At 39.7% G+C, this 19,049-nt stretch overlaps 1 protein-coding gene across 10 annotated transcripts; it reads right to left on the bottom strand.

The window, feature by feature from the left end:
* On the bottom strand, window positions 1-18,779 carry LOC111255446 (uncharacterized). 10 transcript variants are annotated; one of them, XM_086983426.1, is made up of 12 exons: window positions 18,074-18,779; window positions 17,048-17,604; window positions 16,606-16,761; window positions 9,162-9,273; window positions 8,279-8,405; window positions 6,764-6,922; window positions 4,921-5,056; window positions 4,099-4,294; window positions 2,876-3,145; window positions 2,162-2,440; window positions 1,211-1,399; window positions 1-560 (listed from the first exon to the last, which is right to left on the bottom strand). In XM_086983426.1, the coding sequence occupies exons 4-11, from the start codon at window positions 9,237-9,239 to the stop codon at window positions 1,211-1,213; spliced, it is 1,434 nt and encodes a 477-aa protein (XP_086839552.1). In that variant the 5' UTR covers window positions 9,240-9,273; window positions 16,606-16,761; window positions 17,048-17,604; window positions 18,074-18,779; the 3' UTR covers window positions 1-560. The 10 variants fall into 10 exon arrangements, 6 of the variants coding, with proteins under 6 accessions (XP_086839552.1, XP_086839548.1, XP_086839555.1 ...); XR_015323601.1 differs by lacking the exons at window positions 16,606-16,761; window positions 17,048-17,604; window positions 18,074-18,779 and having other exon boundaries at window positions 1-227; window positions 465-560; window positions 9,162-10,125; XR_002675484.2 differs by lacking the exons at window positions 16,606-16,761; window positions 17,048-17,604; window positions 18,074-18,779 and having other exon boundaries at window positions 1-227; window positions 503-560; window positions 9,162-10,125.
* Between the last annotated feature and the right edge of the window lie 270 nt (window positions 18,780-19,049).

Here is a 19,049-nt window from a genome sequence, read left to right as displayed (position 1 = left end):
TTTATTTATATAAAATTATATTTATTCAATGTCCAAGTAAATTCTTAACAACAGGTGGTACACGTTGATATACTTCGGTTCGATTTATATGACAAAATAAACAGCTGTGATTCTGATCGATGTACACCGTTGAAAATCCTTTTCAGTGATCTTATAGACAAATTTGTGTGGAGTAATTGTGACAGGAGGACTGTGCAAAAGGCCCTCCAGTGGGTTTGGAGATACGCCTGAGGCCAATGCATACATAAGAGCATGTGAAAATATTAAACGCGTTAGTTTTCTATTGAGAAGGTAGGTCGAACTTGCCCTGTCTATTTAGGGTCATTTCATTCAGGTATATAACCATGTATATATGAGCATTTTACGCCTTTATCGTGGCTCTCGCAGGGGTTCTTTGCATTGTAATGATGATGGCAACTTCTGCGGTGTCTTTATTTACATGATGTAGAACTGCTGCTTCTTACATGTTAACGTATCAGAAAGCCGACTGGCAGAGACGCACCTACAGCCTAATCAACGCAGCGCCTTCAACACATTGCTCGCACAATTAGCTATCACACCTAAAATAAGAGATACACACTTTTACTAAACAGTAACAATACTAAGCAAAAAACGTAAATTCTGCCTACCATGTTTTATGACCCTACGTCATTACAGTGTCAATGCATCCTCTAAAAATTAAGTAATTAAGGTACTTCCATACCGGTTAAACGCTTACCCGGTGTAAACGTTACAAATCTTGCCAATGATCCCTAAAATTGCCTCGCTTTGTTCACTGGAGAATCAGAATAGGGACATTTTCTAATCACTCTATTCTAATTCTTCAGTCGTTCGGCTAGTTTTAGAAGCTATTCGAGCAGACCGCTCACGCGCTAATAACGCCCTCTACATAACAAATAAATAAAGATCAAAATGATGCGTTCGAGCAATATGGCGTTGAATTTTTGTTGTTTTTATCATAATTGCACAATCATGCTACATCATAATCATCATCGAACAACATTTTTGCAATGAGAAGTAGCCAGTATCTGCTGTGGTCATACATGGCCATTATCTAGATACAGGTAAAATTGGTCGTCCCCACATGAAACAGAAAATACTAATGGGCTTGATTGTACTATCGTCGAAACCAATTTTAATTAATGATAAGCGTTTATGCCGCAATTCAAATTTTGATAATTGGAGAGTGCTGGAAACGTTAGGTACATACTCAGAGGACATTTGTGTTAGTTTTCTTAAAATATTTTATATAACGTCCGATAGTTTGTTTCGTTATAGCAGGGCATGGTACGCTTGTACTGATCACAGCCTCGATTACGTGCTCCCCTTGAGGCCAACTGCCGATTGAGATAACGAAGGCCATCACAGTGACGAGAAGAAATGTGCTCACAAGTACCACCTGTCATCAAACACAAGGAGGAACATAGACAGCGACATATTTAAGGCGCTTTTTTGTAAGATAGTAATAAGTTGTCAGTTAAGGCCAGCATATACAACAAGCCTATCATATGTTATATTACCGGTAATTGTTACTGCTCATACAGCATACGAATAGGTTTTTATGTAAAGGTATTCCTAAACTGTTGCTTAGGATGTATACCTTGAGTAACTTTACATTATTTTCTGCTGATTTTTCGTAATAGGCAAGAGCAGTTTTTACGCTGTTACTAGGGGCAACAAATATTGGCTGTGAAGCTTTTTCATTGCGAAGTTTTGAACAACGTTTCGGTCTGTACTTTTCCAAATACGTTTACTATAGAAATAGTAAAACTATGTCTAAGCTGCCCGCATTCACATTCGGACAACTGGTAGTCTTAATTTTTCTAAGCTTTTCCCAAAAAAACGCGTATATCTATTCACATTTCAATTGTGTTAGTCATAAAGTAACTGAGAATACACTTTAACCTTAAACTATGATAGAACCTATCATTCGAGCATGCATATTTTCGAATTAATGCACGATTTTAAATTAATCTCATCGAAGCTTGTTTGTATATTACTAGTGTTTTTATTATTAGGCAATCTCACGGTAGGTTACATAGTTGTCAAACTCAGTTTTATGTACCTGGTTGTGATACCACGTTTTAATCGTTTAAGTGTTAGTCGTCTTCCCCTTAGGCAGATCTTGTAATGCTTAGAAAATTATCACTAGTCCACGAACCTTGGGGAAGATCTCGGGTGCAGTCTCAATCATTGGTCCCACGGCAAACGGTGGTACAAGTCCTCCGCAGTTCGACATGAATTTCAAAATCGACATGTGACTATGCGTGAGGCCATTAACGCGACTTACAAGAAATGACGTGCCAGCAGCGTAGACCGGTGCACAAGCCGCTCCGAGAAGCACGGCTGTCATGTGTAGGGTTCGCTCCGAACCGCTGCCTGTTACGAAAAGCATCGAGGCAGTAGTAAGGAGCGCCAAGTCCGTGAGGATCCAAAATACCTTTAAAAGTAAAAGTTCACAAATGCAAAGCAAGTAACGTGAAACACCGCGTGCAGTTTTAACATTTCAGTCAATTGTATTTGGAAACTAAGGCACTGATGTTAAAATTCGGAATGATAATTCAGATTGGGAACGACGTGCACAAAATCATCGGTTATTGTTTCTAACAAAATGCTGTCTATTATAAATTATCGTGTACGTCCATCTCGATGTAGCAATTTTACGCCGCTTATGCACTGGCAGAGGAGGGACCGTTGTTATTAACATAATTCTATAGCGTTATATTTAACGAAAGGTAAGTGCAAAACAATGCACAGCGCTTACTCTCTAATAGTCATATGAATCAGAATTGGCATAACACGGCATAGGACATGAGCAGGACATTTGTTATTGTTTGTCGCACATATATCATAGAATGACTGGAACATCTTTTACCTTCGGCTGCAACTTAGATGCTGGGTAAATGCAGATAAGTCGCGTAAATGTGAAACTAATGTAGAAAGTCGATATCAGCACTATACTGCGATCTTTCGAAATGCCCTGTAGGACTGCGTATATGGAAAAATAGCGGGAGAAGCACATTAGAATAACGAGGAAAATGAGACAGTGCACACCGACTAGAAACGACAGGAACATAGACAGCTTTCTGTTGCTTAAAGTCTCCTGATTGGCGCTTGAAAGCCCAGTAACGTCGCGCGAATCGTACTGAAAATTTCGTTTATTGACATAAAGAAAAATGGTTACTAAATTACTTTGCTAACGTCGATAGGTTTGTCACTAATGGCTTAATACCATTCACTATGATCGAGAAAATGGCTGAAACTCGTAACCTGTAAGAAATTCTTAAAATTTTATCGTTTGTTTACTTTAATTCAACCAAAAAGTCGAAACGACCGCGCTCGCCCTTCGAAATCACTTCACATTTACCAAATTATAGGAGTACCTACAAGGTGATTTTGTGTGTTTTGGAGAACACATAAGAAAAATTTTGCTACTCATTTTTTTGGCTCAGGCTTTTGGGCGACTTTCGAATTGCGATTGCAAGCTCGAGTGGCGGTTTTTTAAATTAACCAAATTTCGGCACTGTCTATACCGCAACTCCGGTACGTCTTGAGACAAATTTCCGTCCTGGCATATAGAGCGCTTACTTTTTCTTTCAGTGTCGGGTTTTACTATCAAAAATCTATCCGTATATTTTCTTTATTTGTTATCTATGCTAGCTTAATGAATAAAATCACGTATAGCTATAATTAGATAATGGTAATCGTCATGCGGTAGGTTTTCGTAAAAATTTTTAATCCGAGTACTGAATTATATTTTCCAAATACTTCTCAGCACTCTGGACAATTTGCCAAAATTCCTGAATCAATTTTAGGATCTAGCAGCTTTAGGACTTTGAAGATTAACTAAAAAGTGTACTTTTTATGTTATGACTGTATGTACTTTGGCGCTCTAACCAAGTTTTAGAATGGCTTAGATTCAAACTTTGTTTTTAGATTTTTTTGCACATACGACATATATATATATCTGTTTCAAATTTAGGTTCACGTATTAAGTAGCTAAGAACCCTACGCGCATATATGCCTTCTTCTAACTTCTGAGGTCAACCTCAAACATTGTCATTTTTCAAAAACATGTGTATAATGTATAAATTTAACCTTAGCAAGAGGATCAATAGAGGTCTCATCATCGGAGTTTGATCGGCGATGTCGAACATCACGAGGATCAATGCGATAGCTAATGGAGAGTGATACAGCCAAGGCAACTGCAAATAGCCCGACGAGAACGTAAGCCACATGAATCCGAGATTCACTAGTTGTCATAGTCATAGCTTGAGTCGTTCCTGTCAAATGACTAAATTGGAAATATGAACAAGTGTAAACTAAAAGGTAAATAAAACGAGGTTTGTCAAGTCGTAATCATGCCATTTCCGGTACTCGTTAAAATTAGGGAAATCAATATCTGTTTGTCTTTGTCACCTTATTTACCAATATATATATATATATATATATATACGCGACAAGCAGAATGGAACGAAGACGGGGTGCAACAATTAGGTCACCATCCAATAATCAATTAGCTAAGCAGCAAAGAAAAATCTGAGCATTCGTCGTTATTGGTCCTACTTGAAATGATGATGAAACAAATGGCAAAAAACAGTATTTTTTTTTTGATTAAATCGTTCACTACACAGTTCTATATGTTACCTATTAGAATTGACATGAACAAAATTGATGGGTTGCATCTCTTGTGTAGTTGAATGAATCTGCTAGGATGTAACTAGACAGACTTCACTTCTATGTAGTCGATTTCCTTATTAAATAGTAAGCCGAAATTGTTAGTAAAATGTTATTACTAACAACTGATTAGTTAGTATGTCGCGAAACGGAACTTCATCCCACACCGGTGCATGCATTTTATAATATATGTTTCAAATAGTTTAGGCCTTAGTAAGCATCTCGCGGTGTTTTGTTGCATACCTATGTGGATTCACGAAAGGTCGAACCAATACTGAGCCAAGCAGGCTACCTAGCCCAAACATGAGATGGTACGTTTGTAGCACCGCGGCACTACTTCTGCTCGTCGGGTAAAGGCCGACCAGCCAGACGTAAGTACCTGAGAACAAAGGCACATAGAGTTTAAAAAAATTACAAAAAAAAAAAACAGTTTAGACGAAATTTCCAATTATGTGAATAGCAAATCGAGCCTAACGAAGAGCTCAATATTGTCACCTGTTTTTACGACTATTCTATAACACCGAGAAATTTGAAATATGTATTGTCCAACCAAATGTAGATACTGCTTCTTAAAATGAAAAACGATAACAACCAATGCATGATATCCCTAATGTTTATACCTGGCATAAATTATATCTGATTTGTATGCTTCATTATTTAAATATAAAACATGCTATTCTGTGTTGCTGTCGCGGAATTTCGTGATTCTATTGATGGCTCCCTAACAGGAAGAGTAATATGGGAAGCGTCAATGTTCTGCTTCAAAATAACTTTATTTCACAAAGGTGCGACATTTTGTGATCTTTTCAAGATGCAGTTGTACTCTTTGGAATGTTGAGACCGTTTGCAGCCGGGTCCCAATACGCTACTGTTTCAATTGATCTACAAATATCAGCTCCATTTTAAGATTACAGAGATAGCTCGTGTGTATTCGGCAAAGGATTTACTGCAAGGTTGCTAATCTGTGATCTAATAAAAATGGATTTCTTCTTCGATAATCTCATACGGTCGCATCAGGCGGATCATCGATCTTAGTCAGCTATAATTTGTGGTGTCTGTTAGTGCAGGTGCTATCCACAACAATCTTGTTGAGTCTTGGTTCGTCGATTATGGGTATACCGTTGACGGACGAACTCTGCAATAAGCAGCCAAGAAGGGGAAAATCATTTGGACTGCGTGACAATGCTCGACACCGCACAGCAAGGATCACTGCGCTAGAAATGCAGGCGTTGCAATTAAAGGCTCCTTGTAATCCAGTATACTCATGAGGCATTGTTTCCATAGATTTATATTCTTTCGTAACTTTATATTGTAAACAAAGTATTCAAATTTCAGCATAATGTCGACATTGCCATTTAAAACTTCATAGACTCTACAGCAGCGGAAGAAAACACTCACCGTACAAATCATACGTAATAATGCCGTAGACAGAAAATAAAAGAAAAGAGCTCCAATGCTCATGAAGTGTTTGAAAAGTTGAGAGTCAATTACTTCACCTAATCATACAAAACGACCTAATCGAATAGGAATGTTCTTTGTCATAACTGGAGGATTTTTTAATATGTTATTGCCATCTAAGTGAACCGAACTCGGTGAGCAACGTATGTATTAGTGCTCTGTTTGTTTTTTGGATATTAAGCTTTTTTTCCTTTGACGGATCGCTTAGTTATACGTCAACATATTTACGGATACATGTCGGACTGCTTACGATTTATGCCACGAACGTTTGGGATGGTGTCGTCCGGATGCGCCCATGCTTGTAGGTGGCTATATACTTACGTATTCGCTATACGAATTTATATCCCTTACGTCTACTTTGGTTCTTCCCTTCATAGGAGCATACGTGGTTCACAGACTTAAGTTACTTCATGTAGATGTTTCCATCCAAAATACTTGATTTTTTTTTTTTATTATTTTGTTGTTTCGGTGATTAGTTGTCATTTCAACATCGCATAAGCCTACCGAAGTAATACTAGATACCTGAACTTGAGCTATAGTATATTTAAACATGCAGGCCAAGAGGAGTTACTGTATACGAAAGAAAGTAGGTGCTACTCTGAAAAAAAGAAGTAAGTATGGTACGAACCGATTTCGAGAAATCCGCTAGCCAATCCAAAAATAAGTGACGTAAGATGGGCACAAGGCAATGAGCCTGTTAGCGGGAGAATAGCGTTTGAAAGGCCTTTAAGAAGAACGCCAGCGATGATCACTTTTTGAGCGTGCAGAAGTTCGTACAACCAACGCGCTGTTGCCGTGAAATATAAAATAAGAAATATGAACATGAATGTACGACTGCATACACGCACACAAACGAGTCGTTAAAATCGTATCATACTGTAGAATCGTACAATGTGTAGGGGACAAGTAGCTACTACACTCTCATTGGTTTGTAGACGAACGAAGGTCTCTCTGTTCCAACGCCTTTTTAATATTTCCTCATAAGTGTTAATATGAAAACAAGCTCGAATCGATAATTACACAGAACAGCTATAGGATCTAGATTAACCAGTAGAAACTGAAGGACAGTTTTGCAGTCAAAGGTTTGATTGAAGTGCAAAGTCTTCTTATAGCATTGGAATTAATCTGTCTGCAAGAAGAAACGGCTATACGGCTGAAATCAGACAAGGAAACAGTTGCAAATAGTAACTAACGATGAGTACAACAGGCTTCGAACAGGGAAGATTCAGGCGTACATGTAAATTAGTTTGATATTCTTTTTTCTAATGTACTTATGACTAAAGTAGACTCGAACAGAGGCACACGAGAAACCTTAGGAACGTAAAGTTCTTCGTGTTGTTTATTGCTATTTCCATAATTTCACAAGTATACACAACGCTCATTTATGTCGCCTCGATCATGGACGATTTGTTTTCTGCGGATTCTGAAATTTACGATTATACGTTTATGCTGTGAAATATTCACAAAGTAGTGCCTCCCTGAGATCCTGAATAATAGGCACTTTTGAAAAAAAAGAGTCTCTTTAAGGTCCCAAATACCATTTAGAGAAAATCGACATTCAATCTACACGGCGTAATTTCCGCTATGAAAGAGTTAATAATGGGAGGCTCATAGGCCAAATAGCACACATGTATTATATTGTTTAGGAAACAGAATTTATTTCACAAAAGCAACACATACAAGAGGGAAACGATACGAGATTGTAGCTTCAACAAAGTTATTAGAAGTTAAAAGAAAATATTAAAGAAAAAAGTATTAGGAGTTACAGTGGAAGCAGAACACAGTGTCAGCACTTTGCCAAGCACCCTCTTTAGAAATGTGGGTCTGGCTCATTTTTAGTTTAAGTTAGCTTGCACACAACAGATTAACAGACATTTGGAAAAGAAACGGTAACACTAAATGCTGGCTCACTTTATAAACACGCCACTTGAGCATTGAGTGGTAAATGTTAGAAAAACTTAGTAATAATAACAATTTAGTTGTGTAGAAAAAATTAATTTGTTCACACATTTAATAGTCAGACAGGTCAAGATTTTGGGATGCTGACTAAGCTACCTTTAGTAAGGTATATGATTTTGTCGTATGTCATCATGGATGTTTGCTACAAAAATTCTCAGGGCTCATAAGCAGAATAGAAAATTACCAGCAGCGCAGCCAATCAGAGCGCCGATGGTTGTGGTCGATGCAAGATAGGATACGTGCTCAATATCAGAGTGAAACAACTCAGCCAGATCAAGCATTGACGGACCAAACACCGATAGTACCAAGCCCTGCAATCGAATTAAACCACAAATACTATTATTACAGTTATTGAACTTTTGCAATAGAGAATCACCACATAAACATGGTTCCATATGATTATGCTCACACAAAGTTTATTACTTAACTTCAAAAGATGAAAGTTACCGCAACAGTTCTTAGGAACCAAAGATGCGGTCGTAGCGGATTGTTAGCTATTTTGTCGCAAAGCTGGACACTGCAAATTCGAGTCCGCCATAAGACCGATGCACCACATATCCTAGAAAGGCTATCTCTTTGTGTTAGTTATAAGTTTAGTCAGAAAAGAAGTATTATATATCACGGTAAGGTTTATTTACATGCTCGGTTTTCAAGCCAATTTATCATTCTAACGTGCGGGAACTTCTTGAAGCTGATTTTTTTCATCCCTCAAAAATAGCAATAGGTTATTCAAACTTCTTTCCATCAATTTTTAGCAGGGAGTAGGCACAAATTTTATATAATTTTCCATAAGAAACTAACCAGAACCGTGCTTCACCGATATCTAGATAATTGTACATCGCTAGTCTAGGCAAGATGACCTCGAAATATTTACCCGGATACATGTTTATATTCACTTGCGATACTAACATATAAAATAGATTTCCTAGAAGTGATTTTGGCTAACGCGTTATAGGTCGCCAACGGACTCATCAATTAGACAACGCAACTTTGATATAATCATGGAGATTAATCTCTACTGCCATTCTGTGCTGTCTTGAAATGGACAGGATATTTGTGACTCGTACCTGCAAGATAGCCATGCAAAAGATGTTGAACGTATGAAATATCCGAACCGGTCCACGAACGTTTGTTCCTTGTGCCATTTAGCTAACCTTAAAACTAATACAGATGCTGAAACTGAGCCAACAATTCGTCAAGCCACGTTATTACGTCTGAACGTCACCAATATTTTCACTCGTAGCCATTCTAAGTTCAATAAGCACTTACGATATTCATTTTTACCCTAAATTATTTCGCTCTTAGCAGCATCATTCAAATCCCATCTTTCAGGACTCGAGTCGAAAGGCACCGCCACTTCACTCTCGAGCAACTTCTTTGGCTGCGTGTAACAGAGGACAGACCTCTGTCGGTCGTATGTGTGTGTCTGGGGCGTGTATATCTGTGTGTGTATGTGTATATAGGTGCGTGCATATCTGTGTGTGTATGTGTATATAGGTGCGTGCATATCTGTGTGTGTATGTGTTTGTGCATGCATGATTTGTGCTTCTGAGGACCCTATCACAAGAACAATAGAAACAGTTTTTGCCGCTGGCCTAAAACGTCAGCTGAAAATTTAGCAAAAACTAACTAGGAGTTATGAGGGTTAAGGTAATCAAGCGTGATCGGCAATGGATCCAAATAATCCTAATAATTTGTGTGAGTGTCTTTCGCAGCTCGAACGTAATATGATGAAGGTTTTGGACCTTTGACTTTGATTAGAGTGGGCGTCAAGCTTGTCTCTTTGCCGGGTGCCCTCTCGACGATCCTGGGTTACGTCACACCCTTTTTTTTATTAGCAGTAGAACTGGAAGCGTCGAGTCGTAGATTTGAAAAACATGATTTAAGTATGTGCTTCATGACTGCTGCAACTGATTTGTTCACTTCACTGCGAAATAATATTAATATACAATAACACATTGGGACATGACGTGGCATCGTCAAAGCTATATTTGCGCAAGAGTCCTCAAGCAAGAAAATGAACATAAGGTAAGGTTAGGCACCTTTACCGCTAGTATCGTTTACACTAGCCCCAGCATAAATCCACTTAGCAACAGTCTACACACGCATTTCTAGGGTCGCCATGATTTACCAACGGCGAACACATTATTTGAACGATACATCGTGAACTGTAGTTTACATGGGAACGATGGTACAGGCGACGTCCCAGCGCAAAATGGGTAGAATGCTTAGCCCGGATATACTTGAACGTCCGGCCCATTTCTGTCTTTCGGCTGTGAGTGACAGTTATTGATAAGTGCTGGTAGATTCATCTCGCTCTGGAACGGTAAAACATCTATTGTAGCGCTGCTCTGGTGATCCCTTCGCTGTGTTCGCCGCCCTCAATCAGCCGCCCATAGGCTGCTGCTGCGTTGCTTGTTCTGCTACGTTGCTGTTCCTGAAGTGGTAACCTGTTTGCCTATTGAGCCTAGATTCACGTGAGACGATATAGGTTTGTGAGCCTAGAAAGCGTTGAGAGATTTTTTTCCCATCAGTCGGGCTAGCTCCATGGAGCGACACTGGGAGGCTGAAAGCCTCCCCTTCTACAGTTACAGTCAGTACATTCCGCTATTACTACGACCTATTCTATCACAAGTCACATGATTTTAGCCTGCACATTATACCTGGCCAACTCTTTGCAACGTTGTCCTAAAGGATACTCCTGTGTCAAAAGTATAAGCAGCCATTTTTTTCTACCGAAAACTACATAGAGTTAGAGCTTGATAACCGGCCATAGTTTTGCAGGGTGTTCGTAGACGTAGAAAGCATTATTTCGAGCGCGTGGATCAAAACCTTGCAGATATTAATGCCTTAAATTTAGCGAACTTATTTTGACAACCCTCTGTAAAACATCGCAACAAAACTGTTTATTCTTGAAAACCTGTCGCAGAGTTCACATCACAAGTTCAAGTTAAACTTACTCGACAACCTATACATGTGGGCTTACTTAAAGTATATGTCTCGTTCTAAGTGGAACCGACGATTGATCTAAGAGTCCATTTATTCTAACTCGATATTACGTTGCAGCGACCCTAATAGCTACTAATCGAGTGACTTATCCGATACACCATTGAAGTGGCCGTTATTTCATCCTACTTCGAAACGGATAATCAGGCTTTTGTCACATGCTTTGATTGGTTTCCACGAGTCCTTTTTTCACATAACAGCTTTTTTTCCCAGACACGATTGTCCTAAGATTCGATAACAATAAGCATACTATTAGAATCATTATTTATAGCCCAGTGGGCATTGTACCTTTCATTTATACCCTGTTAACAATGGCTTCTTTCCCCATTCACCAGTGCCATTGACCCGGACATCTTGAAAATAATAACAGCCTTAATAACATAACGATGTCAAAGGATCGTTGTGGTTGTACGTTGCAACGAAGAAAGTTCACTATTAGCGTTGAGTAATTGGTCAAAATCGATAACGATCATATAACAATTGCAGAAAAAATTCAACCTATGTCTATAACGCAACGAGTATTTTGATGTCTAAAATATACGTAACCGACGAAAACCTATTACGAATAGAACGGTGCAGGTTTGTTTGTTGTAAGACTGCTTCAGTCGCTAACGAAAGGTGACAGTCGTCTAGGCCTAAGGCAACCCTGTTCGGCTCCCCTGCCAATACGGGGTTATATTTGAAACGATCTGGAAGCTGGGTCACTCGATGACGCCCTATAGCTAGCTAGTTAGCTTCTCTGTTTAACCAGGATTGCCATACTGCATAACGAAGGAAAAATCACGCTCATTCACTCTTCAAGAACGAAAATAGCTCTTGCCATATTTGATTTAGTCTTTGAACGCTCTGCTATGTAGTACTTTTTCATTCAGCAGCTTCTGCTCAGCGTGGCAGGCCACAGCATTCTCAGGTCACCGACAAATGTAGGTCAGTAGTAGCGCCTATATATACACATGTATGTGTATGTGTATTTCTTATCAATGCTGTCACTGAGCGAGAGCTATAGGGACAAACAGGTTTCTTGATTTTTTTTTATCTCGGTTTCTTTTCTCATGATGGACGGACGGGTCGGCGGCTATTACGAGAGGGGAGTCGAGAGGTTACGAAATCAAGTATGGCCAGAAAAAGATAAAGACGAAACTTCTATTTTTTGTGTCCCAGAATATTTCTTCTCGGCGTTTGTTCTGAATAGTTCCGAGCATTTGGCAGCCCATGGTCTCTGCAGCTTCAGCCTTCTGCTCTCTCTTTTCTCCGCCCTCGCCCTTTATTGGTTGTGGTGGGATAGCATAGCCTATAGCCGGCAACCGTCACAAACCCTCCCTATCTGGCGGTGGAAAGATGAAGACGACGACAATAAGTACCTCGCCAAACTTAGCAGGTTCAACTCGCGTTTTGCTGGTTGCGAAGAAACAGTTGTGTTATGTAGCCTCTCGCCCGAAACGCGATAGTCACTTCATGGCACAGCTTCACATTCTCGCAATTGATCTATATACTCGATGTAATCCTTGGTTGCCCGACCAGTCTCGTTAACCATCATCGTTAACCTCAAGGAGCAGTGCTCGGTAACTCCGCTCTGCAGACCGCTGACCCGGTTCGAACCGGGCTGAGACACGGCCTACAATTTGACCTACAATGAACACCACTACTGACATTGCTGCCTGCACCGTCTACTATTCTTGTGGGACCAGATTCCCTAATATTACGAAAGTACCTAGTGGCCATGAATAGGATGATGCAGGAGAATAACACGTAGCAAGTATGGAATTCTTCTGGTTTGTAGGTCTTGGCTGAAGTAGAATAGGCCAATACTGTGATATTTGCGCAATGCTGTAAAACCAGTATTCGGCAGGGGTCAGGCCGAAGAAATATGCCAGATACACAGCGAACAGTCAGATTCAACCAGAGGCGCTTAGAATTGTAGGATCATGGATTGTTGGTCCTGTGCTAAGCGAGCAAGTGGCCGGCTAAAAGGATGAAAAGGCTGCGCAAGAGATTCTTCATAAAAGTAAATTGTTGGATTGAACTAATGTACTACAAAAGCAGGTGACAGAGCAATTAGCAGCTGCATATCTCTAATGGATGCGGACCCATTTCGAAAAAGCTGGATATTTCAATGGCTTACATCCCCTACCTCTGTTATCCTACATGTAAACTCATATTAACACATGAACTAATATTCTTAATCTATTACCTTCAGGCTGGAATCACCCAAACTTCAAGTTGAGATTCTTTAAGTAACTTGCGGTCTTTGTTTGCAATTAACCAGACTCTTGTTTTTATAGGCACTTTCAACTTACGTTTTGCGAATATAATTGTTGCTTGAGGTTAACGATGATGGTTAACGATGATGGTTAACGAGACTGGTCGGGCAACCAAGGATTACATCGAGTATATAGATCAATTGCGGAAATTGACATTTTTAAAATAACTTTAAATCAATAGCGCTTATTTCCAATATGATCTATAAATACGATGTTAAATATTACTTCGTTGAGCCATTTGCAAGTATTTTCGATACTAAAAAGTTGAGTAATCTTTTACAGGCAGCCGCGCAGCAGGTAGTACTGGCCCAAATGGGCCTCCAACTGCCACGTTAACAGGAAGGACGAAAGGGTTCATTCGAGAACGAACCACAATGCGGAAGCGATTTCAAAAGCTTGAACTCTTTTTGAGCCTAACTTAGGCTTTGCCCGCCTCAAGGTTGAAATATGCATTTTCTTTCCTCTGTATTTTTGAGCGAAATTGTTGCTGAGAAAAATCGACCCTGAATTCAGAGGCCTCGCAATCGGAAGCCCGTTCAGAAACAAGGTCAAGCCCTAACAAACTTTAATAAGGAGTATGTGAGAGATTGAAAGAGTTAAAAGGGGTCCTAGAATGGTACGCGCTTTTGTTTACAGGAGATATCCGTAAATCAGATAGCACCGTAGACTTATCTATCCGCTGCTCATGAAGATCAGACAACGGATGGCGAATGATCTGTACGCACACATTAAAACCTTGTCGGCGCAAAAACAAAAAGAAATTAAAAGAAAAAAAGATCTTATGTGCAGTTAATATTGCCAGATGCTAATAGTGCCTTGAAATTGGTCTCATTTTTTTAGATATCTTTTATTTAGGATATTTTTTAGAAAATCTTACTATACAAAGGACTACATAGATTTAAAAAATCGCGTTAATTTGGGTAAATGATAATTCTACGAAAGACTAGAAATATATTCGTTAAGCCGAAGTTTTTGGGAACGGCTAGGATTTTCAGTTATTTCGACTTCCTCTATTACAACAAAGTCGCGTCATGGATTCAAGTTCGCTTAATAATAATATTGTGGCCTAGTGTCGTAGTAAATTATACTTTATGCTATAATTGCTTTTAAGCGCTTTTTTACATTGAAAAAACAACAACGTTAAGATATCGGTACTTTTTCGGACGACGTTTTTATGAGGACTAGAACGTGCGTTTCGAGTGCATGTTAGTAGATATGCTGTTGGTGGCATAGCGTATACTTTGGCTTAATCTCCAATTTACGTTATACCATAGACATCACTGTACAAACAGATCGAATATGAATGTTAGCTATAAATTAAATAGCCTATTAACAGAACCTTCTCTAATAATAAGACCATCATTTGTATCCTTCCTATCATCGTATCAAAAGCTGTTTTTCTGATTCGAAAATTATATCTGATTGCAGACAAAGGAACGGCATCTGTTTACAATATAGAACAAATATGAAAGCTTCAGTGCGCAGCAAATAAAGTTAAGATTGCCAGCTAGCGTCCTCTCTGCTTATCCTATCCGTCGGACCCGCTGCTTTTGTGCTTTTGTGTTGTACTGTTGATTCACAGAACAGTCTAATTCCAACGAATCCTTTGCGTGTATATATATTGTTGTTCTGTGTGTTTTTGTCTCTATACTTATATACTAAGCGGTATCAAATACAGGAACTGCGATAATGTGTCATAGTTAAATTATCATTGTTACCATCGATCCTGTTCGGCATCGTTCTTGACCTACTGATAAGGTCGTTGATTTTATCTTTATTTGCTAGGATGAGGCTACGTACTGCATGTCACTTTGGCGGCTGAACATTACATCGTGTCCGTGGTACGTACGTACGCATGCTACCATAGTGCCTATGAAGATTTCTTTGAGCGAGTGGTCACAACGATGTTTATCACAAATTTCGTGCATATTTATGCATTTACAGGCAAGCGAACTAAGCGATTAAGCCGAACGAAGAAGGTCACTTACAACTAACTTGCCAATGGCCGCCATCCCCAATCAAGCAACAGCTAATTGAACGGATTTCAATTTCGTCTGATCGGCCCGGTCTGATCCGCTACCGACGTTGTTGCCCAATTACGGCATATCGCCAGAGTCGCCCTCTTTACGCTATCAGCCTATGGCCGCCATGCGCATTTGCGTGCATCAGTGTAAATGTCTGCGTGCATGCGTGCGACCGCAGTGACAAGACGACGAAATGGATGCTTTTCCCTTGTCGTCTTAGTCGTTGTCCATGTGACTGCGACGGGTGATCGTATACATCTTTTTTTCTTCGTTTGTTAGATATCGTGGGAATTCTCGACGACAGCACCAGTTACCCACACATTCGGACCCATACACAAACGACAGAAGGCAACGCTTAAGTCTATCAAAATGGCGCGGTTGCTGAGCGTCTTCTAGAGCCAATTAGAAACAGTGCCGGCCATTGACACGTTTCCATATACGAATAAGTGACAAATCTACCGTGTGCAGATAAGTATAACTGAGTGTACTTGTTTCGAATCGTTAGGGTAGCAGCAGAACATGCGTCGGAATAATTATCCTCAATAAATATTTGTCACAGAGAAGATCGTCATTGGAAACCCCCTCTCTTCGTATCATCTGTTGTTGGGTACAGTCAAGGAAAGTCTCTGACTCTGCTGCCACTGGCCAAACACGAAGGAGCCACCCAATGGAAGCCGATCGTCGAATTCAGCCGCGCTTTTTCGGGCTGATCTTTGTTGTTATACCAGAAATTTACTCTGTATATACATTTATACCTGCATACAATATGGCTTAAAGACGATGATAAGAAGTGACGGGCATTTAACTAAAACAAATAGCACGTTCGTGACGGTGTACCGAGGAATCATAAAGCACACAGTATTTTACCTATAGTAATAGTATTAACGATTGATGTTGGAGAGGTTCGTCGTAAAACGGCTAATTATAACTCATAAGGTCGTGGCCAATTAGCTAATAACGCTTTTACTACGTACATGCTTCAGAGCGACGGCAATTTCGTTAGAGGAGACGCTACGTTATTGTCAGACTAACACTAATAATAATAGATGAAATCTTCAAAAGCAGTTAACAGAAATGACAATCTTGCTTTAACTTGTAGAGTACCTGTTGTACGTTCAGCTATAAAACGTATCACAAACGCGAAGGTTTCAAGGGTATCTATTCAGCATATATCCATAACATCAACATCGTTTGAGTAATTTATGTACGATTTATCTTACCTAATTATCTTGCACGTAGCATGCAGCAAAACAACGTGCTTGTACGCAGTTTGACTTCTGCTGATGGTTAAATAGCATAGACAGGCAGTCTTCAAACGATGCTTTATTTAACGAGCTTCGTGTCGTGAATGGTGACACAGAGAAACGACTTTGTATCTAAAAGCCACAGAGGATAGTTATCAGACTTGTGCTTTTTTGAGCCTATTCGATGCTTAAACTTACCTGCCTTAAATAAAAAAAAGAATGACATAATTTCAGTGTCAGAAATATGAGCACAGAAATGTTTACCATATTTAGAAAAATGGGTCCGACGTCCGATAGCAATTGACAATACACAAGATGGCTACTTATTGCCAATACTACATCGAATTGCAGAAATCATAGTCTGAATCAATGGTCACTACGTTAGCACCGATTAAATCGAATGAAGTATTTCACCAACCTCTCTATGTTTCGGGTTCTACATCCGGTGTCATCGCAAAGCATTCCATCAAACGGCTAATTTTTAGCACGAAAAGAAGTCCGTCTATGCCCGGGTTCGTACCTGCACCGTGTCCCTAACGTTAGGAACCAAATACGTTCCCACTACGTTTTGTAACGACGCAACTACCAGCTTACATTTACGTAACTATCTTTGTAGTCAGCATTTTTTTGGAATCATGGGCATTATGTGTTACTTACTGCTCAATGAACTTTAAGGATCTAGTTGTTTTGTAAACTGTTTTGTGCTCGAAGTGGCACATTATTAAAGATGCCTATCGTTCCAGATGATACTGAAAGGAGCTGGACTATGGCTATGCGTTCTTATCGTTTCTTTGAAGGTTTGCCTGGCACAAAGTGCAACAAAGTGCTGGTGCTGCGCTATTATTTTCAATCAGACCAGAATATAGACTTTCACCATTCAGTCATCGACAGATTAAGGCGTCGCTTCCAGTTATCCGTATAGAATGACGTGACCTTACCGCGTGACGGCGAGATTATGTAAACAGCTGTTTGTACCTGAAACGATTGCAATAGCACTGGTGAACCTCGGCGAAGGTGGCAGAAATCATCTTATGAGGTTAAGGTTTACCACTATGGTTAGTAGAGGCCTATTATTAATCGGCCCAATTAATTGGCATGATGCTACTACAGACAAGTAAACCTGCGAAACGCACGTAACGTCATTACGTTTCAATCATGAACGTCTTCCACCTCGTAAGACTATTTATTTTTTTCGATACTTTTTAACGCCTAAGTATAATAAAATATGAAATGGAATAATTGGTAGCCCCACAAAAGCTACTTCTGCCCTCATTATTCCCCCTCATTCGAATCGGTAAATCGAATGGAAAAAAGGCTTCTTTGAATATGTGGTTGTAGTGATGACTATCTGTTGATAGGAATGACAATTTCATACAATAATAAGAATAATAACAATGATGCACACTTGACAATCGTTCTTTGCAAGATATAGCAAATAGCTTACATATTAAGTGAAAGACAATAAACGACATCCGTGCGGCACGCATCGTGCAAACTTTTGCTTATTTGCGCCGCCTCTTCTCAAGCAGTCCTAAGAAGTTGGACGAATCAAAGCCCACCCTCTTAGCATCGCGCCGGCCGCTGTCGTCGGTCACAGGAGTTCGTATCACCGGGATTCTTCACTTTCCAAATACAGGCTATAGTGTAATACCATTATTATTCAATATGCATGTATAGCCGATGGAGGCGCCATCTAACGTGACGACGGAAAATCACGGGGGCCAATCTGAGCTGCTCTTGGTCTATGCAAATGTTATTTACTCTACGGAATGGATGCTAAACGTGATTATAACAAAGATAATAAAATACGATAGTAGTTGGAAAAGACAGTTACTAAGTACAGGCGTGTATACATCAAGTTCGGGATTACTTACGTAGATGTTTATTATGGCGTGTGTGTCAAGCAGGCCGGCATTAAAAACTGTTTGTTATAGACGAGCACAGTTGTGTAGCTGTGTAGCTGGTAGCTAACAGCGTCTTGAATGTCATCAAATGATTAGAAATTTTCCCGTTGATATTTTTTTCCCTATGCTAGCCTGTGACATATAGGCGAAACCAAATACGTCCATGTGCATTGAATTTATCTTTGTCAGAATTATATAAAATTAGAGAATCACAAAGCAGTATACGTTGTCGCGCAATATTGTCCGACCTTGTCCCGCTATAAATGCAGCTACGTACAAGTCTATTGAAAAGAAGGTATCTTCTGCGGTCCAATGATTTTAAACAGCACATCTCAATGATACAGCAGACAAATTGGTTCTAACAGTCGACGTTTGTCCCCCCCCCACCCCCCCCAACCCCCTTTAACGAATCATAGATATTGCGTATAACGTCGGCTATCTAGAAGCGTGTCGAGGAGTCACCGGATGACCGTTGAACTCACAGGTAATTTTGTAGCGTCAACTATCAATCGACGG

Source organism: Varroa destructor, unplaced genomic scaffold, assembly GCF_002443255.2.
Source record: "Varroa destructor unplaced genomic scaffold, Vdes_3.0 BEIS01000001.1, whole genome shotgun sequence".
Classification (NCBI taxonomy): Eukaryota; Metazoa; Arthropoda; class Arachnida; order Mesostigmata; family Varroidae; genus Varroa; species Varroa destructor.
The sequence above is the reverse complement of the archived record's forward strand: the minus strand, read 5'-3'. Positions and strand labels throughout refer to the sequence as shown.